The following is a 26,027-nucleotide window of genomic DNA, read 5'->3' as shown; positions in this document are numbered from 1 at the left end:
TTCAGAAGCAAAAAGCCTTATACGGAGGTTTTGTGGGCAGATCTGCCAAATTTTTGGCTAGGCTCACTAAAAGAAATCATAGGAACACCATAACAGCTGTTAGATCAAACACAGTCAGTTGTACCAATAACATAGACATTACCAAGATCTTCTATGACTATTTTAGTGATCTTTACAGAGCCGAAGACTATTCGATAGAGAAACAGATAACATTCTGGGATAAAATCCAAATTCCAAAAATCTCCTCAGAAAGTTTGGCTGAGATAAATAAACCGATCAGTACGGAAGAGATAGCGGCAGCTATTAAATCTGCCAAATCAAATAAAGCAGCGGGACCTGATTGTCTTCCTATTGAGTTTTATAGGATCCTTCAACCACACATTATTTTAGCATTAGAAAAATTGTTTAACTTGTATTTCATTAGGAATAACAAATGCTCACCATATTTTGCAGCGGCGATCATATCTTTAATCCCTAAAAAAAACAAAGAACCAGATCTTCCAGAATCATATAGACCAATTTCCGTGTTAAATACGGACTATAAATTACTAACATCTATTTTAGCAAATAGATTAAAACTACATCTGGGTTCAATTATTCATGAAAATCAAGCAGGGTTCATGGCAGGGAGAAATCCTTCTAGGAATATACGAAAGGTTGTGACCCTGATAGATTTCTTCTGGAATAAATATAGAACAACGAGACATAGGGACACGGTGGACCTAGCCTTACTAACACTAGACGCAGAAAAGGCGTTTGATCGCATTGCATGGAGACATCTATTCTATTCTTTAGAACAATTTGGTCTCATAGGACACTTCCATAAATTTATACAGCTAATATATTCTACTCCTATTTCATCTCTACTTATTAATGGCCAGATTTCTCAACGGTTGGTTTTACAACGGGGAACGCGGCAGGGATGCCCTTTATCTCCGCTGTTGTTTAATATATCACTGGAGCCCTTAGCAATTTTACTTCGACAAAAATTGGAGGGGATTCGGGTTGGAGACCAGAAACTAACACTATTAATGTATGCGGATGACATTCTTTTAGGTTTGAGCAATATTGAACAGACCCTTCCTTGTTTACTTGAATCAATCGAAACGTTCGGTGCTATTTCAGGTTATAAAATCAACCTTACTAAATCCTAACTTTTATGGCTCAATAGGAAAGATTGCTATATCAAACATCCTTTTAACGAAACCCTACAGATATCCTATCTTGGTATTAAACTAAGTGCGAACCCAGATGAGTGGTATAAGCTAAATTTTGGTAAATGTTTTTTAAATTGTATAGACAAGATGGAAGGATGGAGGAATCTACCTATTTCCCTAACTGCTAGGGTTACACTCATAAAAACCATTCTGTTTCCCAAATTATTCTATCTCATACAAAACTTGCCAATTCCTATTCACAACAGAGATATAAAAAACTATAATAGGGCATGTTCTAACCTAATCTGGAAAGGTGCCAGAACGCGTATCTCTGCCGCACGTCTCATGTGTAATAAAGAAGCGGCTGGTTTATCTCTCCCTAATATACAACTTTATAGCTTGGCAGCGCGGTTGAAGGTAGCGGTTGATTGGCTAACTCTTTGTGATCAGGTCTCTCCAGTACTCTGGGAGACAGCTTTGGTGGCGCCTTTTCGGTTGGATGCTATCCTACATTGCCCTATGAATACACTTCCATCTTCACTTTTTTCACTCAGTACTTATAGGTACATCATTCTAGCTTGGCAAGAATGTTGCGCTCTTGCGGACTGTTCACCCTATGTTTCCAAATATCTTCCCATTACAGGTAACCCTAATTTTGCACCAGGTCTGTCTGATAAAGTGTTTAGGGTATGGGCATCTAAAGGTTTGGTATTTATCGTTCAATTGTTAGATGACAACCTTGTGCCTTTAACCTTTCCTGAACTAATACATGTATTCGGGCTTGAGAATAAGGATTTTTACGCTTATTTGCAGTTAAGACATTTTTTTTTTGAGTTGAAGCAAAAATATGGAATTGAGTGGGCTCTTTCGGTACTCCAAGTTAAAATTAATAACTTCCAAAGCGGCCTACATTCGATAGCACCATTTTACAATTTTCTGAATCAGGGATCTTCTAGTCTTCAAAGAGAGTTCATAGCTGCAAAATGGAACAGGTTTTTTCCTGAGGTGAACAGTCAGGTCATTGAGAACACTTTCAAAACAATTGGAAAAAGCTGGGTACTGACGACTTGGAGAGAGACCCAAATTAAATTAGCCTTTATGACGTATTTGACTCCAACTAGGCTGACTAAGTGGTATAAGATACAGATGTTGTGCCCTAAATGTTCTTCTCAGAGTGCTGATATATTACATTGTTTCTGGAGCTGTCCCATGATTGTTCAATTCTGGCGCAGGGTAGAGCACTGGATTCAGTCCTCTCTCAAGATAGATTTCCATTTCCAATCAAGGCAGATATTTTTTTTAGTGAATCCACTCATCGTTCCTAGAAATCTCAAATTAATTAATCTGACTATATTTCTTGGCCGTAATATAATATTGAGAGCTTGGAAGGCAAAAGTAGCACCTAAGTTAAAGGAGCTTAAAAATGCACTGTTGATTCACTTTACACAAGAACAGTGGAACTTGCAAGACCTTTCAGAAGAAAGGCTAGCCAGATTCTTTAAGCAATGGGAACCATTTATTTTCTCTCTCCCAACGGAAGCGCAAGTTAGGCTGGTTAAACCTTTTAGGGAAACCACATATATGCAACTACAGGTATTAGGTGGTCATTTCCCCCGAATATGGTATAACACGGGAGAAGAGGAAAGGGAGTGAATACGGTCGGGGGATGAAAATTTCCTTTTTTTTTTTTTTCTCTTTCTTCGTTTCGTTTTGTTTGTCCAATACAGCAGTCGCTGCAATTTTAAGTTTTTTGAAAGTTAGAATCGAGTAATACAGGGTCTTGCCAGACTAAGCTGGATCTAATTTACAAGCTAAATGTCTTCATCTTACTGGTCTTAAAAGAGACATAGCCATCAAACAATTTTTTCTTTTGGTGTCAATATAGGTATTGTTTCAGAAGAATTGTAAGATATTTCATTTATGTGATTTTCTGTTCATGGGCATTAGGGGCACTCGTTAGACCGTATTTTGAATTAGGTCGTTGTACAATAGTTAATACTTAAAAATTGTGCAAATCAGAGAAAAATACAGGAAAATTGAAAAGTATAGGAGTGGGGACGCAGATAAGTGTACAATATCCTTTTTACAAGGGGGTTGGCAATTTGCCAAAATGATTCAATTTTGTGATGTTAAATGCTCTGTTTTGTTCTACAATACGTTATATCCTGCCCTGCGTGGCAGAAAGCGATGCATTTGTGTTATGTGTACACTTGGTTTGTGAAAATAAATAAATATATAAAAAAAATATAGAAGGCTAGGATTGTCACAATGTATACTGACCCTTTGAAAATAATTTGGTCTTGATTATTTATTGTGACATGACTGTCTCATATATATGAGGTGGGGGTTTTTTTGGGTTTTTTTTCTTCTTTTTCTTCCTTTCCTCATTATTATATGATTATTATATTATTTTTATTGTATGACTATTATATGATTGTATTTCCTTTTGTTGGATTACTAATAAAAATATAAATAAATAAAATAAAAAAGAATAACATTGCAAGGTAGATTATTATAGAGTTATTATTATTATTATTATATTACATACAACTGTTAGAACATAATTTACTATAAAATTCAGAATACAACTGACTTACTGAGTATATTATCTATATTGACATTTATTTTGACCTTGAAGTGTAATCAATGTAAAAATGAATACAGTATGCTTTTTGTGTTAAAAGCTTGTAGCAATAAAAAGTTTTGTTGGCATACAAAAAAAAAAAAAAAAAAAAAAAAACTTTTGTCTTGGAAAGTTCTTTTTTTGGTAGCTATTTCCTCGGCTCGTAGAGTCTCCGAGTTATCTGCCTTACAATGTGATTCTCCTTATCTGATTTTCCATACGGATAAGGTAGTCCTGCGTACCAAACCTGGGTTTTTACCTAAGGTGGTATCTAACAAGAATATCAATCAAGAGATTGTTGTTCCATCCTTGTGTCCTAATCCTTCTTCAAAGAAGGAACGTCTATTACACAATCTGGACGTGGTTCGTGCTTTAAAGTTTTACTTACAAGCTACTAAAGATTTTCGACAAACATCTGCTTTGTTTGTTGTCTACTCTGGACAGAGGAGAGGTCAAAAGGTTTCGGCAACCTCTCTTTCTTTTTGGCTAAGAAGCATAATCCGCTTAGCCTATGAGACTGCTGGCCAGCAGCCTCCAGAAAGGATTACAGCTCATTCTACTAGAGCTGTGGCTTCCACTTGGGCCTTTAAAAATGAGGCTTCTGTTGAACAGATTTGCTAGGCGGCGACTTGGTCTTCGCTTCATACTTTTTCAAAATTCTACAAATTTGATACTTTTGCTTCTTCGGAGGCTATTTTTGGGAGAAAGGTTTTACAGGCAGTGGTACCTTCCGTTTAAGTAACTGCCTTGTCCCTCCCTTCATCCGTGTACTTTAGCTTTGGTATTGGTATCCCACAAGTAATGGATGATCCGTGGACTGGATACACCTTACAAGAGAAAACACAATTTATGCTTACCTGATAAATTTATTTCTCTTGTGGTGTATCCAGTCCACGGCCCGCCCTGTCATTTTAAGGCAGGTAATTTTTTTCATTTAAACTACAGTCACCACTGCACCCTATGGTTTCTCCTTTCTCTGCGTGTTTTCGGTCGAATGACTGGATATGGCAGTTAGGGGAGGAGCTATATAACAGCTCTGCTGTGGGTGTCCTCTTGCAACTTCCTGTTGGGAATGAGAATATCCCACAAGTAATGGATTATCCGTGGACTGGATACACCACAAGAGAAATAAATTTATCAGGTAAGCATAAATTGTGTTTTCCCTCTTGTGACGAGTAGAAGGATTTAATATGTCCTACTAAGTACCTTAGATTGTTTTTTAATAGTAAATACCCCCGTTTTTTTTTTCCACCTATTAACATTAACATTTTCTGTAGTGTAGCGGTTCCCACCCGCTCCCGCCCCGTGCATGCGTCCGTGCGTGCCCCCGTCGGTCCCGCCCCCACGCCCCTCCACATCACATGGCCCATCGATGGCCGCCCACCCGCCTCCCATGTCAGCTCCCACCCACCAACGATACTGGCCATTGATGTCCGGTCGTTAAGGGTATTTGTTTGGAGGACGTACCCTGCACGTCCTCTGTCGTTAAGGGGTTAATGGAGTCAGCCAAAGGAAACATCTTTTTAAAAACAGGAGACAGGGAAAAGGGATCCCAGGTCTCTCCCATTCCCATGCAATAATCTCCGTAGCACAGACTGGCACAGGAAACACCTTCACAGGAGAAGGAACATCAAGTATTTATTAAGTTTACTAGATTTCTTAAGGTTGACAACGACAGAAGTATCTGAGTCGTCCAGGGTAGCTAAACCTCCTTTTAACAAAACACATAGATGTTCAAGCTTAAATCTGAAGGATACAACTTCAGCATCAGATAAAGGTATTACACTGTCTGAATCTGAGATTTCACCCTCAGAGGCTACCAACGTATTTTCCTCTTCAGACTTGATTAGTCGGAGCTGGATCAGAAACCTTACTATCTGAATCTCTAAATTTCCACTTGTGTTTTCCCTGTAGCATGGGAATAGCAGCTAATGCCTCAGATACCACAGAAGATACCTGGGCAGCAATTTCTGCTTGCAAATAAACTCCCACAGGAAATTGAGAGGAACCGCAGGGCACTGCCTGTGACGCCGTTAAGGCTTGGGATGCTTTAGGAGAAAGCTGTGGCATTGCCTGAACAGCATCAACCTGAGAGGAAGGTGGCTCAGAAATAAAAATTCTATCCTTATACAGAATAGTCCTCTCAATACAGGAGGAACAATAAGGCAAAGGAGGTTCTACTTGGCCATCTAAACAAAGTCTCTTGGTCCATTTTGTTAAAAATAAATAAATATATATATATATTAATACTGTTCCTTTAAGGCTAATACGTAAACCAGTGTCCTCAGCAGGGGAATTCCAAAGAAATTTGAAAAATGAAAACCAGTTTGACTTATAAGAGTCAAAAATATGTGTCCGTGACAACCAGGAAGAGGGTTTTACTATCAGTGCAGTGACTTAATAATTTAGTTAAAAGCACCTCTACACCTCAGCTGTATAGCTGAGGCACCTACCTGCCCCTCTATGCTCCGGAATAGACACTGCAACTAGTTGAACTGCTCGCAACAGCTTTGGACTCTGTTTGGTCTTCCGATCAGAGGAAGTCACATGGCCGGCTCAACGCCGCCTCAGGAAAGGTCCACCTACAATAAACTGCCATGGGCGGTCCCAGCAGCCAAAATATATATTTTTTTTTTTACACAGGACTGCTTGACAGTATCACGGAGAAAAAAAAAATGTCTGTCACCACTCACATACACAGTGTTATAACCAACTTGCACCGGATAACCACTGCTTAATAAAAAACTGAGCCACCAATGATTAGATAAATCCCCTCTCTATAGTCACATTCATAGTGCCTGCTCACTGCCAATAATAGATCCTGACTGTGTTCAGGATGTAGTCCCAAAATAAGTGCAGTATAATTTCTTCAGTGCCAGAATTCAGGCTCTTAATTATCCCATAAGACAAAAAATGGCACTTACCTGAACCTCTAGCTATCCGGCAGGAGGACAGCTCACCCAGCATGAAAGGAAGCCACTCCTCACAGAGGCCTGTGGAGAGAGAAAAGACAGAGTAAACTTACTCAGGCTTTCTACACAGGACAGCAATCATATTAGAAAAATGCAGTGAGGCCCACCTCACAAGTTCCTAACTGCTTAAAAGCCACCACTGCCCTACTGAAGAGACTAACGTGGAGTACAGCTAAACCCAATCTTGAAAAGAAAGATCAGAGCAAACCTACCCTGGCTTTTAAAATAATAAAATCTTAATTGAAGTGAAATAAATCAGACACCCAAAACTTCACCTTCTCCTTGCACCAAGGCAAAGAGAATGACTGGGGGTTGTGGGAACGGGAGTGATACTTAACGGCTTGGCCAGGAGTGGTATTCCCAACAGTAATTGGTGATGCTGTGGACTCACTATATCTTAGGAAAGAAAGAAGCTCCTGAAAATTATATCTACAGATTAGTTAACACAACATGGTCATGTATTTATCGGCTGCAGAGTTTTTAAAAATTATGACCATAAAAATGTAACCCTTATAAACGCACACAAAACTTTTTTCATTATAAACATCTATTCCCCAGTGTGGGGCCACCTACACTACTACAGCCAGTAAAGGAGACTGCAGTCTTCGTGCTGCATGCCGGATTAGGGTGGACCAGCTTAGGAAAAGACCACTTGGGGGATTGGTGAAGTCACAGGAACTGAGTCAGACAGTTCCTTGTGAGTCTGTGGTTGGGGAAGAGGGGTTTGAATATCCATATCTCAATCCCCAGACCACGTTAATTTGAAAGAAGGCACTGCAACAGCACTTAAAAGTGCATTTACCCTGAGGTGGAGGTTGCTTTAATGGAGTCACTATAAATCCCCTTGTTTATATTAGAGGGACAAGTGACCCCCTCATTTCAGATGAGATCAATGTGTGTGGGGGGTGTTCCATTAGAGCCCCCTTCTTCCTCATGGTAAAGAACATTTTTAATCTCTCTTGAATACATAAATAGCAATAACCTGCAGCAGCCCTTGAAGTGCTGTTTACCATGGGGTGCTCTAATGGAGCCCATATCCCCCTTCCCAGTTTGTGCTAGAAGGGACAATGAACCGTCAATTTGAATGAGCAAAATCATTCAAATTTCTTCTAGCACAAATGGGGGGGGGCAAGACCCCACCTCCTCTGGGTAAACTGCTGTGTATTTTTTTTAATTAAATATATAATTATACCATTTCAAATAAAGAGTCTCTTGTATCTGTAAGTGGTCTGTTGGATGAGATATGGACTTTTAAAGCCCTCCAGACAACTGCAGACTAAAAGAAATGCGTACATCTGCAGTGATTTTGTTGTTACTTGTGATGTTATCATGCACACATTTGATAACATCACAGACAGTTCAGGAAACAAAAATGAAAGATGACTTTAAGGTCTACTATTATAAAACATATTTAGTATTACATCACTTACCATTGGCATCTGGAAAACTGTACACATATGGCTCCTCATTCAACTCAGTCTTTGTAACAAGGAAATTATTCACATGGACATATCCTGTATAGACATAAAAGGTTATGTGAGAAACTACTACACGGCACAATAATTAGCTGGTGACACATGTCAGACATATGCACACACACAAAAATAGGAATACAAGGTGTGATTATTTCTTTTAAATATAAAGTCAAAATTTTGTATTTTAAATCTTCCAAAATTTATGTACAGACCCTGGAAGGAACAATGGTTGAAGAACAAACAATTAAAAGCACACAGCTCTACTGATTAGATAAGGAACACAAGGGGTAATTGATTAATTTAATTAAAGGGACAGTATACACCAATTTTTATATAACTGCATGTTATAGACAATGTGAAAAAACAAGAATTTATGTTTACCTGATAAATTTCTTTCTCCTACGGTGTATCCGGTCCACGGCTTCATCCTTACTTGTGGGATATTCTCAATCCCTACAGGAAGTGGCAAAGAGAACACACAGCAGAGCTGTCCATATAGCTCCCCTCAGGCTCCGCCCCCCCAGTCATTCGACCGACGGTTAGGAGAAAAAGGAGAACCATAGGGTGCAGTGGTGACTGTAGTTTACAAAAATTTAAACCTGACTAAATGCTAGGGCGGGCCGTGGACCGGATACACCGTAGGAGAAAGAAATTTATCAGGTTAACATAAATTCTGTTTTCTCCTACATTGGTGTATCCGGTCCACGGCTTCATCCTTACTTGTGGGAACCAATACCAAAGCTTAAGGACACGGATGAAGGGAGGGAACAAGTCAGGTAACCTAAACGGAAGGCACCACTGCTTGTAAAACCTTTCTCCCAAAAATAGCCTCCGAAGAAGCATAAGTATCGAATTTGTAAAATTTGGCAAATGTATGCAGTGAAGACCACGTCGCTGCCTTACAGATCTGTTCAACAGAAGCCTCGTTCTTGAAAGCCCATGTGGAAGCCACAGCTCTAGTAGAGTGAGCTGTAATTCGTTCAGGAGGCTGCCGTCCAGCAGTCTCATAAGCCAATCGGATGATGCTTTTCAGCCAGAAGGAAAGAGAGGTAACAGTTGCTTTCTGACCTCTCCTCTTACCAGAGTAAACGACAAACAAGGATGATGTTTGTCTGAAATCTTTTGTTGCTTCTAGAAAGAATTTTAAAGCACGAACCACATCTAGATTGTGTAACAGACGTTCCTTTTTTGAAACTGGATTAGGACACAGAGAAGCAACAACTATTTCCTGGTTAATATTCCTATTGGAAACCACCTTTGGAAGAAAACCAGGTTTGGTACGTAAAACGACCTTATCTGTATGAAACACCAGATAGGGTGAATTACACTGCAAAGCAGACAATTCAGAAACTCTTCTAGCAGAAGAAATAGCAACCAAAAACAAAACTTTCCAAGATAATAACTTAATATCTATGGAATGTAGAGGTTCAAACTGAACCCCTTGAAGAACTGAAAGAACTAAATTTAGACTCCATGGAGGAGCCACCGGTCTGTAAACAGGTTTGATCCTGACTAAAGCCTGTACAAACGCTTGAACATCTGGTACTTCTGCCAGACGCTTGTGTAACAGAATAGACAAAGCAGATATCTGTCCCTTTAAGGAACTGGCTGACAATCCTTTCTCCAATCCTTCTTGGAGAAAAGACAATATCCTGGGAATCCTAATTTTACTCCACGAGTAACCCTTGGATTCACACCAACAAAGATATTTCTGCCATATCTTATGGTAAATTTTCCTGGTTACAGGCTTTCTGGCCTGAACCAGAGTATCTATAACAGATTCCGAGAACCCACGCTTAGCTAGAATCAATCTCCAAGCAGTCAGCTGCAGAGAAACTAGGTTTGGATGTTCAAATGGACCTTGGACTAAAAGGTCCTGTCTTAAAGGTAGCTTCCATGGTGGAGCCGATGACATATTCACCAGGTCTGCATACCAAGTCCTGCGTGGCCACGCAGGGGCTATTAGAATTACCGAAGCCTTCTCCTGTTTGATCCTGGCTATTAGCCTGGGGAGAAGAGGAAACGGTGGAAAGACATAAGCCAGATTGAACGACCAAGGCGCCACTAAGGCATCTATCAATGTCGCCTTGGGATCCCTGGACCTGGACCCGTAACGTGGAACCTTGGAGTTCTGACGTGACGCCATCAGATCCAGATCTGGAAGGCCCCATAGTTGAGTTAACTGGGCAAAAACCTCCGGGTGAAGTTCCCACTCCCCCGGATGGAAAGTCTGACGACTCAGATAATCCGCTTCCCAGTTGTCCACTCCTGGGATGTGAATTGCTGATAGATGGCAGGAGTGATCCTCTGCCCATTTGATGATCTTGGATACCTCCCTCATCGCCAGGGAACTCTTTGTTCCTCCCTGATGATTGATGTACGCTACAGTCGTCATGTTGTCCGACTGAAATCTGATGAATTTGGCCTCCGCTAGTTGAGGCCATGCCTGGAGCGCATTGAATATCGCTCTCAATTCCAAAATGTGTATCGGGAGAAGAGATTCTTCCCGAGACCAAAGGCCCTGAGCTTTCAGGGACTCCCAGACCGCACCCCAGCCTAAAAGGCTGGCGTCGGTCGTGACAATGATCCACTCTGGTCTGCGGAAACTCATTCCCTGAGACAGGTGATCCTGAGACAACCACCAGAGGAGTGAGTCTCTGGTTTTCTGGTCCATTTGTATCTGGGGAGACAAATCTGCATAATCCCTATTCCACTGTTTGAGCATGCACAGTTGCAGTGGTCTTAAATGAATTCGAGCAAAGGGAACCACGTCCATTGCCGCAACCATTAGTCCTATTACCTCCATGCACTGAGCTATGGAGGGTTGAGGAATGGATTGAAGAACTCGACAAGTGTTTAAAAGTTTTAACTTCCTTCTTCATTTCTACCGAGTCTATTATTGTTCCCAGGAAGGGAACCCTTGTGAACGGGGACAGTGAACTCTTTTCTATGTTCACCTTCCACCCTTGAGACCTGAGAAAGGCTAGAACAATATCCGTGTGAGCCTTTGCTTTGTGAAAGGACGACGCTTGAATCAAGATGTCGTCTAGATAAGGTGCTACTGCAATGCCCCTTGGTCTTAGCACTGATAGAAGGGACCCCAGCACCTTTGTGAAAATTCTGGGAGCAGTGGCCAATCCAAAGGGAAGAGCCACAAACTGATAATGTTTGTCCAGAAAGGCGAACCTTAGGAACTGATGGTGATCCTTGTGGATAGGAATATGCAGATATGCATCCTTTAAGTCCACTGTAGTCATGTATTGACCCTCCTGGATCATTGGTAAAATTGTCCAAATGGTTTCCATTTTGAATGATGGAACTCTGAGGAATTTGTTTAGGATCTTTAAATCCAGAATTGGTCTGAACGTTCCCTCTTTTTTGGGAACTACAAACAGGTTGGAGTAAAAACCCAGTCCTTGTTCTGCTGTTGGAACTGGGTGTATCACTCCCATCTTTGAAAGATCTTCTACGCAATGTAAGAATGCCTGTCTCTTTATCTGGTCTAAAGACAAGCGAGACATGTGAAACCTTCCCCTTGGAGGAAGGTCCTTGAATTCTAGGAGATACCCCTGAGAGACAATCTCTAGAGCCCAGGGGTCTGGAACATCTCTTGCCCAAGCCTAAGCAAAGAGAGAAAGTCTGCCCCCTACCAGATCCGGTCCCGGATCGGGGGCTATCCCTTCATGCTGTCTTGGTAGCAGCAGCAGGCTTTTTGGCCTGTTTCCCCTTGTTCCAGCCTTGCAATGGTTTCCATGCTGGTTTGGGCTGGGATGTGTTACCCTCTTGTCTAGAGGCTGTAGAGCTAGGAGCCGGTCCGTTCCTGAAATTGCGAAAGGAACGAAAATTAGACTTATTTTTAGCTTTGAAAGGTCTATCCTGTGGAAGGGCATGGCCCTTTCCCCCAGTAATGTCCGAAATAATCTCTTTCAACTCTGGCCCGAATAGGGTCTTACCCTTGAAAGGAATATTAAGCAATTTTGTTTTGGACGACACGTCCGCCGACCAAGATTTTAGCCAAAGCGCTCTGCGCACCACAATTGCAAAACCCGAACTTTTCGCCGCTAATTTAGCTAATTTAAAAGCGGCATCTAATATAAAGGAATTAGCCAACTTCAATGCGTGAATTCTGTCCATGACTTCATCATAAGGAGTCTCCTTCTGGAGCAAATTTTCTAGTTCGTCGAACCAAAAAGACGCTTCCGTGGTGACAGGAATAATGCAAGAAATTGGTTGAAGAAGGAAACCTTGCTGAACAAAAATTTTCTTAAGCAACCCTTCTAATTTTTTATCCATAGGATCTTTGAAAGCGCAACTGTCTTCTATTGGTATAGTCGTGCGCTTAGCTAGCGTTGAAACTGCCCCCTCTACCTTAGGGACCGTCTGCCACGCGTCCCTTCTGGGGTCAACAATGGGGAACATTTTCTTAAATATAGGAGGGGGAACAAAAGGCACACCTGGCTTCTCCCACTCCTTATTCACTATATCCGCCGCCCTCTTGGGTATTGGAAACGCATCAGTGTGCACTGGGACCTCTAAAAACTTGTCCATTTTGCACAATTTCTCTGGAATCACCAAAGGGTCACAATCATCAAGTGTAGCTAGGACCTCCTTAAGTAGGGCGCGGAGATGTTCTAGCTTGAATTTAAATGCTATGGTATCAGGCTCTGCCTGCTGAGAAACTTTTCCTGTGTCAGAAATTTCCCCTTCAGACAGGCCCTCCCTCACTGCCAACTCAGATTGATGTGAGGGCACAACAGATAAATTATCCTCTGCGTCTGCTTGCTCATTTTCTGTATTTAAAACTGAGCAATCACGCTTTCTAGGAAAAGCTGGCAGTTTGGATAAAAAAGCTGCTAGAGAATTATCCATTACTGTTGCTAATTGCTGCATAGTAACAGCCATTGGAGCGCTAGATGTACTAGGTATCGCTTGCGCGGGCAAAGCTGGTGTTGACACAGAAGGAGAGGATAGCGAGCTATCCCCACTACCTTCAGTTAAAGAATCATCTTGGGCTACATTTTTAAATGTGACAGTACTGTCCTTAATCTGTTTGGACGCTATGGCACACTTCACACATAAGTTTAATGGGGGAACCACCTTGGCCTCTAAACACACAGAACATAGGCTATCTGAAGGCTCAGACATGTTAGACAGACTTAGGCAGAACTTTAATGCAATAAATATTATATTTGACAAAACCGTTACTGTCTCTTTAAATAATAAAAGTGCACACTTTATTATTGAAACATCAGAAAAATATCAAAGAAACATCCGATCTTTATGAAATTGTCACCACAGTGTCTTAAAGCTTTGAAAAGATTGCACACCAATTTTCAAACAAATTAACCCTTAAATGCCCAAACCGGAGCTATAACAGCAATTAACCGGTTAAAAAACGCTACAGTCCCATGCCACAGTCTCTACTGTGGCGTTTACCTTCCTTAGGGGTTATTCAAGCAAGAAATAAGCCTCCCTGAAGTCCTTTCTGAAGCTTCTAGACTCCCCATGTGAAGCTGCGTGAGCTGCCTAGGGAAAAGTAACTGCGCAATTGAGGCGCGAAAATGAGGCTTCCTTCCTCTGCATTCCAGAGTGAAGGGGCCTTTCTGACTAGAATAGGTGTTTAAACAACTGCCAGGCGTAAAATAAATCCCCATAAGTGTTTCCTAGTTTGAAAAATACTTTACACATACACAACCAATGCAAAAAGTAATCGACTTAGCCCACAATAGTGTCAACCAGCATAGAGCCCTAGTTATAAGCCTTAATTCTGTTACAGAGTCTGCGTGGGAACAGCAATGGATTTTAGTTACTGGTGCTAAAATCATACTCCTCTTCAACAGAAATCTTCATAATTTTCTGTTGTAGGGTAAATAGTACAAGCCGGCACTATTTAAAAATAACAAACTCTTGATAGAAGAAATAAAAACTACAACTAACACCACATACTCTTTACCACCCCCGTGGAGATGCTACTTGTTCAGAGCGGCAAAGAGAATGACTGGGGGGGCGGAGCCTGAGGGGAGCTATATGGACAGCTCTGCTGTGTGCTCTCTTTGCCACTTCCTGTAGGGATTGAGAATATCCCACAAGTAAGGATGAAGCCGTGGACCGGATACACCAATGTAGGAGAAAGAATATGCACAGATACTTATATAAAAATCCAGTATAAAATATTTTTAAAAATGTACTTAGAGGCTCAAAATTTAGCACTGTTGATGAGGTTAGGCTGGGAGACCCACTGAAATGGGCTGAGAAAGTAGAAAGTACACCCCCCCCCCCCTACATTTGAAAAGACCCTTACACAAGCTGGAGACTGTTGACATCAGTATAGTCTGAAAATCAGCACAATGTTATTTAAAAATAAGTTATAAGTAAAACTAGTGCACAATGTCCCAAAATAAATGATTGTGTGTGTATGTATGTATGCTTCTCGTTGGTCTATATTTGAATATAGAGGGTCCTAGATAATTAAAGGGACACTGAACCCAAATTTTTTCTTTCATGATTCAGATAGAACATGCAAATTTAAGCAACTTTCTCATTTACTCCTATTATCAATTTTTCTTCGTTCTTTCTTTATTTGAAAAAGAAGGCATCTAAGCTATTTTTTGGTTCAGGACCATGGAAAGCAATTGTTTATTGGTGGGTGAATTTATCCACCAATCAGCAAGAACAACACAGTGTGTTCCCCAAAAATGGGCCGGCATCTAAACTTACATTCTTGCATTTCAAATAAAGATACCAAGAGAATGAAGAAAATTTGATAATAGGAGTAAATTAGAAAGTTGCTTAAAATTGCATGCTCTATATTTTTTTAAAAAATGTAGTGGTACAGATATATAAGGCAATTATAGGTGGCACAACAGACATGAAGCATAAGGTAGTTAATAGGTGTGTGCATAAAGTGACAGATAGTTACATACAATGTGTTACAGTTGTTAGCTTATTAAGTCAAAAACAAAATACAATCTTTTAATAAAGAATTATGTATATTTAAAATGTGCCACTGACATTTATTAAAACAAACTGCAGCTAAAATAGTAAAAATAAGAATACATTTTCCTATTTTAGCTGCCCTGATATTAGCTGGCAGTATGTCTCTAACTGCTACAGTCCCTAGTAAGACATAAGAGTAGCAGATCATTGGCTGTGCATGTCTTTTGTGTCCATCAGTGAAAAAAAAATGGATTTTTCGAGTGATCAATAACTCTGGGAAGTGTAGGAACAATTAAGAATATGTGCTTTCCCCCTGCCCCCTTATTTAAACTTGCTGTGCCGGTTGCCTAAGTAACAAATCAAGAGCTGCCTGCACAAGGACAGCTGAAAGGAACTTGCCTCAACCAGAATATCGTACAGGTAAGGAGATACCAAAATTCCCTGAAATTTGCAACCATCATTAAAGCTCTCTAAACGTTGATGAACACTCAAGGAGCCAAGGCCAGAGCAGGAGGGACACAGACGATGACGATTGTCTTAAAAAGCGAATCTCAGAAACCAAACATGGTCTAAGTGGATGGGAATATGTAAGTATGATTCATTCAAATTTACTGTAAACATGAATTGACTCTCCTCACTACCCTGAGAATACTTCTGATCATCTCATGTTAAAATATGGCACTCCCAGAAATGTACTTAGAGTTCTAAAACAAAAAGTCTGCTCCTTCTTTCAAACGATGAACAAATCCCTGTCCTTGCTCTCTAGAACTGTAGCCATTACACAGTTCCTTTCCATATCTGCCTAAAAGGCAAGGAAGCCCTTGTGTAAAACAGGTTAGGAAGATACATGAGAAATACTGTAATAAAGTGGTTCAGGGGGCTCCTGGAGCAAAAGCTCATTATGTAGCCCTCTAAAATCTCAAACCCAGGGGTCTGAAATGTATTTCACCAAATCCCAAAAGTATTGCCATCTGCCCCTACAGGAATACCCTCATGACTGGGGGTCAGAGCTCCATGCTAACTTGTTAGAAGTAGTGGCCTTCATAACCTGCTACTTATTCCAATTTATTCCCATCTTCTAGGGAGACTTCACAGAGCCAGCATCAGAAGAAGATGAGGGAGAATCGGAGGATCTGTTACTCTTGGATATCTTGGAGGGAAGAAAATGTCCCATGGACAGGTTTAGCCCTTTAGATCTCTTATCCTGCTGTAAGAAAACCCCATTTTTACCAGTAACAGTGAAATAAAAGCATCCAACAAAATGGCAAAGCCAGCAGTCTACTAATAGATACCATAGCATCTGAGGAAGACTTTAGCCACAAGGCCCATCTAGCCAACACCACTAAAGCGGCACTATTAGCCGTGAGATGAAATATTTCAATAGCTGCATCCCACAAAAAGCTCTAACAATCTTAATACGTTTGGTCTGGTCCTAAATCTTTTCAGCAGTCACTTGGCTACACTTAAAGGGGAATTAAACACTAAGGGCTAAATTATAAGTGGAGCGCTAAATTATTGCACGCACACAAACTGGCAAATTTACCCATTTGTGGGCGTGCGATAATTAATCAGCCATTACAAGTGGCTAGAAATTGCTACCGCGAGCTCGCAGTAGCAATTAACTCTGCAAAAATTAGCCATAGATTAGATCTCTGGTTAATTTTCTAAAAAGTGCCCCAAATACCATCAACATAGAGGGCATTATAGTTCTTTATTAAAAAAAAAAGACCACTAGGCAGTTTTGGGGCTTTAAAGTTGCTGGTAGTGGGGTGTTAGAAAAAAAATGGCGCTGAAACGTGCCTTTACATTGCGGTGAGTTCCCATAGACCACATGTAAATATATATGTATTTGAGTATATACATACATTGTTAATTTGTGTATATATATAAATATTAACACATAAAACAGAATTTATGTTTACCTGATAAATTACTTTCTCCAACGGTGTGTCCGGTCCACGGCGTCATCCTTACTTGTGGGATATTCTCTTCCCCAACAGGAAATGGCAAAGAGCCCAGCAAAGCTGGTCACATGATCCCTCCTAGGCTCCGCCTACCCCAGTCATTCGACCGACGTTAAGGAGGAATATTTGCATAGGAGAAACCATATGTTACCGTGGTGACTGTAGTTAAAGAAAATAAATTATCAGACCTGATTAAAAAAACCAGGGCGGGCCGTGGACCGGACACACCGTTGGAGAAAGTAATTTATCAGGTAAACATAAATTCTGTTTTCTCCAACATAGGTGTGTCCGGTCCACGGCGTCATCCTTACTTGTGGGAACCAATACCAAAGCTTTAGGACACGGATGAAGGGAGGGAGCAAATCAGGTCACCTAAATGGAAGGCACCACGGCTTGCAAAACCTTTCTCCCAAAAATAGCCTCAGAAGAAGCAAAAGTATCAAAGTTGTAAAATTTAGAAAAAGTGTGCAGTGAAGACCAAGTCGCTGCCTTACATATCTGATCAACAGAAGCCTCGTTCTTGAAGGCCCATGTGGAAGCCACAGCCCTAGTGGAGTGAGCTGTGATTCTTTCAGGAGGCTGCCGTCCGGCAGTCTCATAAGCCAATCGGATAATGCTTTTAATCCAGAAGGAGAGAGAGGTAGAAGTTGCTTTTTGACCTCTCCGTTTACCAGAATAAACAACAAACAAAGACGAAGTTTGTCTGAAATCCTTAGTAGCTGCTAAGTAAAATTTGAGAGCACGAACTACATCCAAGTTGTGCAACAAACGTTCCTTCTTTGAAACTGGATTAGGACACAAAGAAGGCACAACTATCTCCTGGTTAATGTTTTTATTAGAAACAACTTTTGGAAGAAAACCAGGTTTAGTACGCAAAACCACCTTATCTGCATGGAACACCAGATAAGGAGAAGAACACTGCAGAGCAGATAATTCTGAAACTCTTCTAGCAGAAGAAATTGCAACCAAAAACAAAACTTTCAAAGATAATAACTTAATATCAACGGAATGTAAGGGTTCAAACGGAACCCCCTGAAGAACTGAAAGAACTAGGTTGAGACTCCAAGGAGGAGTCAAAATTTTGTAAACAGGCTTGATTCTAACCAGAGCCTGAACAAAGGCTAGAACATCTGGCACAGCTGCCAGCTTTTTGTGAAGTAACACAGACAAGGCAGAAATCTGTCCCATCAAGGAACTTGCAGATAATCCTTTTTCCAATCCTTCTCGAAGGAAGGATAGACTCTTAACCTTGTCCCAAGGGAATCCTGCAGATTCACACCAACAGATATACCAAATTATGTGGTAATTTTTCTGGTTACAGGCTTTCAGGCCTGAACAAGAGTATTAATAACAGAATCTGAGAACCCTCGCTTTGATAAGATCAAGCGTTCAATCTCCAAGCAGTCAGCTGGAGTGGGTCGAACGGACCTAGAACAAGAAGGTCTCGTCTCAAAGGTAGCTTCCATGGTGGAGCCGATGACATATTCACCAGATCTGCATACCAAGTCCTGCGTGGCCACGCAGGAGCTATCAAAATCACCGACGCCCTCTCCTGATTGATCCTGGCTACCAGCCTGGGGATGAGAGGAAACGGCGGGAACACATAAGCTAGTTTGAAGGTCCAAGGTGCTACTAGTGCATCCACTAGAGCCGCCTTGGGATCCCTGGATCTGTACCCGTAGTAAGGAACTCTGAAGTTCTGACGAGAGGCCATCAGATCCATGTCTGGAATGCCCCACGGTTGAGTGACTTGGGCAAAGATTTCCGGATGGAGTTCCCACTCCCCCGGATGCAATGTCTGACGACTCAGAAAATCCGCTTCCCAATTTTCCACTCCTGGGATGTGGATAGCAGACAGGTGGCAGGAGTGAGACTCCGCCCATAGAATGATTTTGGTCACTTCTTCCATCGCTAGGGAACTCCTTGTTCCCCCCTGATGGTTGATGTATGAACTTGGCCCTCGCTAGCTGAGGCCAAGCTTTGAGAGCATTGAATATCGCTCTCAGTTCCAGAATATTTATCGGTAGAAGAGATTCTACCCGAGACCAAAGACCCTGAGCTTTCAGGGATCCCCAGACCGCGCCCCAGCCCATCAGACTGGCGTCGGTCGTGACAATGACCCACTCTGGTCTGCGGAAGGTCATCCCTTGTGACAGGTTGTCCAGGGACAGCCACCAACGGAATGAGTCTCTGGTCCTCTGATTTACTTGTATCTTCGGAGACAAGTCTGAATAGTCCCCATTCCACTGACTGAGCATGAACAATTGTAATGGTTTTAGATGAATGCGCACAAAAGGAACTATGTCCATTGCCGCTACCATCAAACCTATCACTTCCATGCACTGCGCTATGGAAGGAAGAGGAACGGAATGAAGTATCCGACAAGAGTCTAGAAGTTTTGTTTTTCTGGCTTCTGTCAGAAAAATCCTCATTTCTAAGGAGTCTATTATAGTTCCCAAGAAGGGAACCCTCGTTGACGGAGATAGAGAACTCTTTTCCACGTTCACTTTCCATCCGTGAGATCTGAGAAAGGCCAGGACAATGTCCGTGTGAGCCTTTACTTGAGGAAGGGACGACGCTCGAATCAGAATGTCGTCCAAGTAAGGTACTACAGCAATGCCCCTTGGTCTTAGCACCGCCAGAAGGGACCCTAGTACCTATGAGAAAATCCTAGGAGCAGTGGCTAATCCGAAAGAAAACGCCACGAACTGGAAATGCTTGTCCAGGAATGCAAACCTTAGGAACCGATGATGTTCCTTGTGGATAGGAATATGTAGATACGCATCCTTGAAATCCACCTTGGTCATGAATTGACCTTCCTGGATGGAAGGAAGAAGTGTTCGAATGGTTTCCATCTTGAACGATGGAACCTTGAGAAACTTGTTCAAGATCTTGAGATCTAAGATTGGTCTGAACGTTCCCTCTTTTTTGGGAACTATGAACAGATTGGAGTAGAACCCCATCCCTTGTTCTCCTAATGGAACAGGATGAATCACTCCCATTTTTAGCAGGTCTTCTACCCAATGTAAGAATGCCTGTCTTCTTATGTGGTCTGAAGACAACTGAGACCTGTGGAACCTCCCCCTTGGAGGAAGCCCCTTGAACTCCAGAGAATAACCTTGGGAGACTATTTCTAGCGCCCAAGGATCCAGAACATCTCTTGCCCAAGCCTGAGCGAAGAGAGAGAGTCTGCCCCCCACCAGATCCGGTCCCGGATCGGGGGCCCGCATTTCATGCTGTCTTGGTAGCAGTGGCAGGTTTCCTGGCCTGCTTTCCTTTGTTCCAGCCTTGCATAGGTCTCCAGGCTGGATTGGCTTGAGAAGTATTACCTTCCTGCTTAGAGGACGTAGCCCTTGGGGCTGATCCGTTTCTGCGAAAGGGACGAAACTTAGGTTGAAAAGACCTATCCTGAGGAAGGGCGTGGCCCTTGCCCCCAGTGATATCAGAGATAATCTCTTTCAAGTCAGGGCCAAAGAGTGTTTTCCCCTTGAAAGGAATGTCAAGCAATTGTTCTTGGAAGACGCATCCGCTGCCCAAGATTTTAACCAAAGCGCTCTGCGCCACAATAGCAAACCCAGAATTTTTTCGCCGCTAACCTAGCCAATTGCAAGGTGGCGTCTAGGGTGAAAGAATTAGCCAATTTAAGAGCACGAATTCTGTCCATAATCTCCTCATAAGAAGAAGAATTACTAATAATCGCCTTTCCTAGCTCATCAAACTAGAAACACGCGGCTGCAGTGACAGGGACAATGCATGCAATTGGTTGTAGAAGGGAACCTTGCTGAACAAACATCTTTTTTAGCAGACCTTCTAATTTTTTATCCATAGGATCTTGGAAAGCACAACTATCTTCTATGGTATAGTGGCGCGCTTGTGTAGAGTAGAAACCGCCCCCTCGACCTTGGGGACTGTCTGCCATCAGTCCTTTCTGGGGTCGACTATAGGAAAACAATTTTTTAAATATGGGGGGAGGTACTAAAGGTATACCGGGCCTGTCCCATTCTTTACTAACAATGTACGCCACCCGCTTGGATATAGGAAAAGCTTCGGGGGGCCCCGGGGCCACTAAGAACTTTTCCATTTTACATAATGGTTCTGGAATGACCAGATAATCACAATCATCCAAATTGGATAACACCTCCTTAAGCAGAGCGCGGAGATGTTCCAACTTAAATTTAAAAGTAATCACATCAGGTTCAGCTTGTTGAGAAATGTTTCCTGAATCTGAAATTTCTCCCTCAGACAAAACCTCCCTGGCCCCCTCAGACTGGTGTAGGGGCCCTTCAGAAACCATATCATCAGCGTTCTCATGCTCTACAGAATTTTCTAAAACAGAGCAGTCGCGCTTTCGCTGATAAGTGGGCATATTGGCTAAAATGTTTTTGATAGAATTATCCATTACAGCCGTTAAATGTTGCATAGTAAGGAGTATTGGCGCACTAGATGTACTAGGGGCCTCCTGTATGGGCAAGACTGGTGTAGACGAAGGAGGGGATGATGCAGTACCATGCTTACTCCCCTCACTTGAGGAATCATCTTGGGCATCATTTTTACTAAATTTTTTTATGACATAAAATACATATAGTTAAATGAGAAGGAACCTTGGTTTCCCCACAGTCAGAACACAATCTATCTGGTAGTTCAGACATGTTAAACAGGCATAAACTTGATAACAAAGCACAAAAAACGTTTTAAAATAAAACCGTTACTGTCACTTTAAATTTTAAACTAAACACACTTTATTACTGCAATTGCGAAAAAGTATGAAGGAATTGTTCAAAATTCACCAAAATTTCACCACAGTGTCTTAAAGCCTTAAAAGTATTGCACACCAAATTTGGAAGCTTTAACCCTTAAAATAACGGAACCGGAGCCGTTTTTATATTTAACCCCTTTACAGTCCCTGGAATCTGCTTTGCTGAGACCCAACCAAGCCCAAAGGGGAATACGATACCAAATGATGCCTTCAGAAAGACTTTTCTATGTATCAGAGCTCCACACACATGCAGCTGCATGCCATGCTGTCCTCAAAAACAAGTGCGCCATACCGGCGCGAAAATGAGGCTCTGACTATGATTAGGGAAAGCCCCTAAAGAATAAGGTGTCTAAAACAGTGCCTGCCGATATAATCATATCAAAATACCCAGAATAAATGATTCCTCAAGGCTAAATATGTGTTAATAATGAATCGATTTAGCCCAGAAAAAGTCTACAGTCTTAATAAGCCCTTGTGAAGCCCTTATTTACTATCTTAATAAACATGGCTTACCGGAACCCATAGGGAAAATGACAGCTTCCAGCATTACATCGTCTTGTTAGAATGTGTCATACCTCAAGCAGTAAGAGACTGCACACTGTTCCCCCAACTGAAGTTAATTGCTCTCAACAGTCCTGTGTGGAACAGCCATGGATTTTAGTTACGGTGCTAAAATCATTTTCCTCATACAAACAGAAATCTTCATCTCTTTTCTGTTTCTGAGTAAATAGTACATACCAGCACTATTTTAAAATAACAAACTCTTGATTGAATAAGAAAAACTACAGTTAAACACTAAAAAACTCTAAGCCATCTCCGTGGAGATGTTGCCTGTACAACGGCAAAGAGAATGACTGGGGTAGGCGGAGCCTAGGAGGGATCATGTGACCAGCTTTGCTGGGCTCTTTGCCATTTCCTGTTGGGGAAGAGAATATCCCACAAGTAAGGATGACGCCGTGGACCGGACACACCTATGTTGGAGAAATATATACTGTATGTATATATTCATATAGATATATATTTAAAAATGCTGCCCATCGCTGCTCTACTTACCCCCTTTGCTGCGTGAGGTTCTGATGCCGTCTGTGATGGTATCAGAACGAGGCTCACAATACGAACGCGAGCTCGCGTTCGCATTGCGATTTACCTGTACTTGTAATACCAGCAAATGATATTTGAGTGCGGTGGTATTAAAAAGTGGAGTGCTAATATTGCTTGCATGCAAGCAATATTTAGAGCTCCACTTGTAATCTAGCCCTAAATAAATGCTAGATAGAATGATGCATTCAAATAAAAGATTTGTCTGAGAATAACCTGTAGCTGTATTTAAAGTTTCATTAGTGACGAAATAAGTGTAAAGATTTAATGTCTATAAAACAATGGGAGCTGCTGTAACCTAGGTTACATTCCTTGCTGTGGCCAATTAGGGACAGTTATAAATAGGTCACTAGAGTGTGTAGCTAATTTCTGTGTGTTCTGCACTTCCATTTCTAACAGGATCGGAAAAGCTCACAAATTCAGATTAGAATTACAGGAAAAGGGGACAAAATAAATAATAAAATTATATTGCAGAGTTTTTTTATATGAATATAAATTTTACACTATCATAGCAAAGTGTTTAATGTCCCTTTAAAGCAGGGGTGTCCAAACTTTGCTCTCCAGAGGTTTTGGAACTACATTTCCCATGATGCTCAGCTAGATAAAATGCTGGCTGAGCATCCTCGGAAATGTAGTTCCAAAACCTCTGGAGAGCAAAGTTTGGACACCCCTGCTTTAAAGGGACACTTAACACCTGCCTGCTAAAATCCTTAAATCTTGCTCCTTCTAATCAATCAAAATGAAGTTAGCATGAATGTCTATGCTCACTTGTCATCTTACCCCAAATTGTTCAAAAAAAGTGTTTTCAATAACAATGGTATACCTGTGCTCTATGGGTGTATGCATGCCGCCATATTGTGACGTGCGTTACACACAGGTACACCAGTCACATGACACGCACGCATAGTGTTCTATTATGCATTTGCTGCTTAGAAGGAATCACATCTGCAGCACACGCTCACTGTGATGCATACAACAGCAGCACATGTGATTCTTGCAGAGCGTGCGTTTGTGGAGATAATCTAATAGTAATAAGAATTTTAACACAGCAATACATAAGTTAGTAAATGCGGCGTCATGAACAAGAATTGAAAGTAACAAGCTCTGGGAAGGAAAGGGGATATCAGTCCAGAAATAAACGATACGTCTTGCATAGAATACCTGGTCTATCCCACTCCTCCCTCTCTCCCGCCTCTCCCCTCTTCAATCCATCCTAAATGCCTCTGCTAGGCTAATCCACCTCTCCCGACGCTCTGTATCTGCTGCACCTCTCTGCGAGTCCCTTCACTGGCTACCCATCCACAGCAGAATTAAATTCAAAATTCTCATCCTGACCTACAAAGCCCTTACCAACGTAGCCCCCCCCCTACCTGTCCTCACTCATCAAGAAATATACTCCAGCCCGCCCCCTAAGATCTAACAATGACCTGCTCCTTGCATCTTCTACCATCAGCTCCTCCCATGCCAGGCTACAGGACTTCTCTCGTGCGGCACCAACCATCTGGAATGCACTTCCCAGAGCTGTTAGACTTTCCCCTAACCTTTCCTCCTTTAAATGCTCCCTAAAGACCTTTCTGTTCATGGAAGCCTATCTCTAAATCAGTAAAAAATTAATTCTACCTGCCTAACTGCTGCCCCATCTAACTCCACACTAACATCATTCTCACTTTTGCAGTCCCCACCTCCTGTTTCTCACCCTCCTACCATCTAGATTGTAAGTTCCCACGGGAACAGGGCCCTCAATTCCCCATGTATTTGTTTTGTTAAACTTTGGTGTCTTCTATATTGTATTGTACTGTACTTTTATCTTTGTACCCATGGACAGCGCTGCGGAATCTGTTGGCGCTTTATAAATAAAGAATAATAATAAATAATAGAAAAATACAAGCTCCGGTTATATACAATGGTTGCTAAGCACTCCTGACCCTGCAGTGCATAATACTGCACTGGGAGATCCTTACCCTTCCAGCCCGAAAGTTAGATTACACCTTGGGCTCAAAGCATGACTCCACACGCCCGCTAACAAAAGGCAGCCTAGTCTGTCACTGCCAGGGAGCGTTTGCAAACTCCACAACTGCAGCCTGTTACCAGCGTCTGGGGAGCATGTTCAAACTAATGTCAATCACTTAGCCGGCTCCCTAGCTATATAGATATAGAAGCTACACGCTTGAGGATTGTTGTAGTAGAGTACATACCGGACACTATGATCTGATTGGTGCAATATCGCCAGACGCCCCCTTCACCTAGTTGTCAGATGAACAGTGTGAAAAAGTTTTGTAGCACATTACCACTATTATCAAATCTGGTCAGTAACATATCTATATCAATTTGTATTAGCTCAAACAACATTTTCATGGGCCAACCATGTCATCTGTTTTAGGAAAAACATCTTTGAACTACCCATTGAGTGAGATCACAGTACATAGGGGCGTTTACTTAGACAATGATCCGATTGGTGCAATATCGCCAGATGCTGATTCCATCTGGTTGTCAGATTAGTGATGGTAATATTGGCGTACTGTAAACTCTTTCTCACCACTGATCTGACAAAGATGTTCGTAAAACAGATTCCCAGAGCTTGTTACTTTCAATTCTTGTTCATGACGCCGCATTTACTAACTTATGTATTGCTGTGTTAAAATTCTTATTACTATTAGATTATCTCCACAAACACTGCAGCACACGCTCTGCAAGAATCACATGTGCTGCTGTTGTATGCATCACAGTGAGCGTGTGCTGCAGATGTGATTCCTTCTAAGCAGCAAATACATAATAGAACACTATGCGTGCGTGTCATGTGACTGGTGTACCTGTGTGTAACGCACGTCACAATATGGCGGCATGCATACACCCATAGAGCACAGGTATACCATTGTTATTGAAAACACTTTTTTTTAACAATTTGGGGTAAGATGACAAGTGGGCATAGACATTCATGCTAACTTCATTTTGATTGATTAGAAGGAGCAAGATTTAAGGATTTTAAGCATGTGTTTAGTGTCCCTTTAAAGCAGGGTGAAATAGGAACCTGTAATCTAGAAGGATT

General features: G+C 41.7%; 1 protein-coding gene across 1 annotated transcript in view; it reads right to left on the bottom strand.

Moving 5' to 3' along the window:
• Positions 1-26,027, bottom strand: part of LOC128657104 (oocyte zinc finger protein XlCOF6) — a 134,868-nt gene that overhangs the window by 26,590 nt on the left and 82,251 nt on the right. The window contains exon 6 of the mRNA XM_053711351.1: positions 8,183-8,266. Within this exon, the coding sequence (XP_053567326.1) occupies positions 8,183-8,266 (84 nt within the window). The remainder of the gene's footprint in view (positions 1-8,182; positions 8,267-26,027) is intronic.

The sequence above is a fragment of the Bombina bombina genome, chromosome 4, assembly GCF_027579735.1.
Source record: "Bombina bombina isolate aBomBom1 chromosome 4, aBomBom1.pri, whole genome shotgun sequence".
Lineage (NCBI taxonomy): Eukaryota > Metazoa > Chordata > Amphibia > Anura > Bombinatoridae > Bombina > Bombina bombina.
This window is presented reverse-complemented; position numbering and strand designations above follow the sequence as displayed.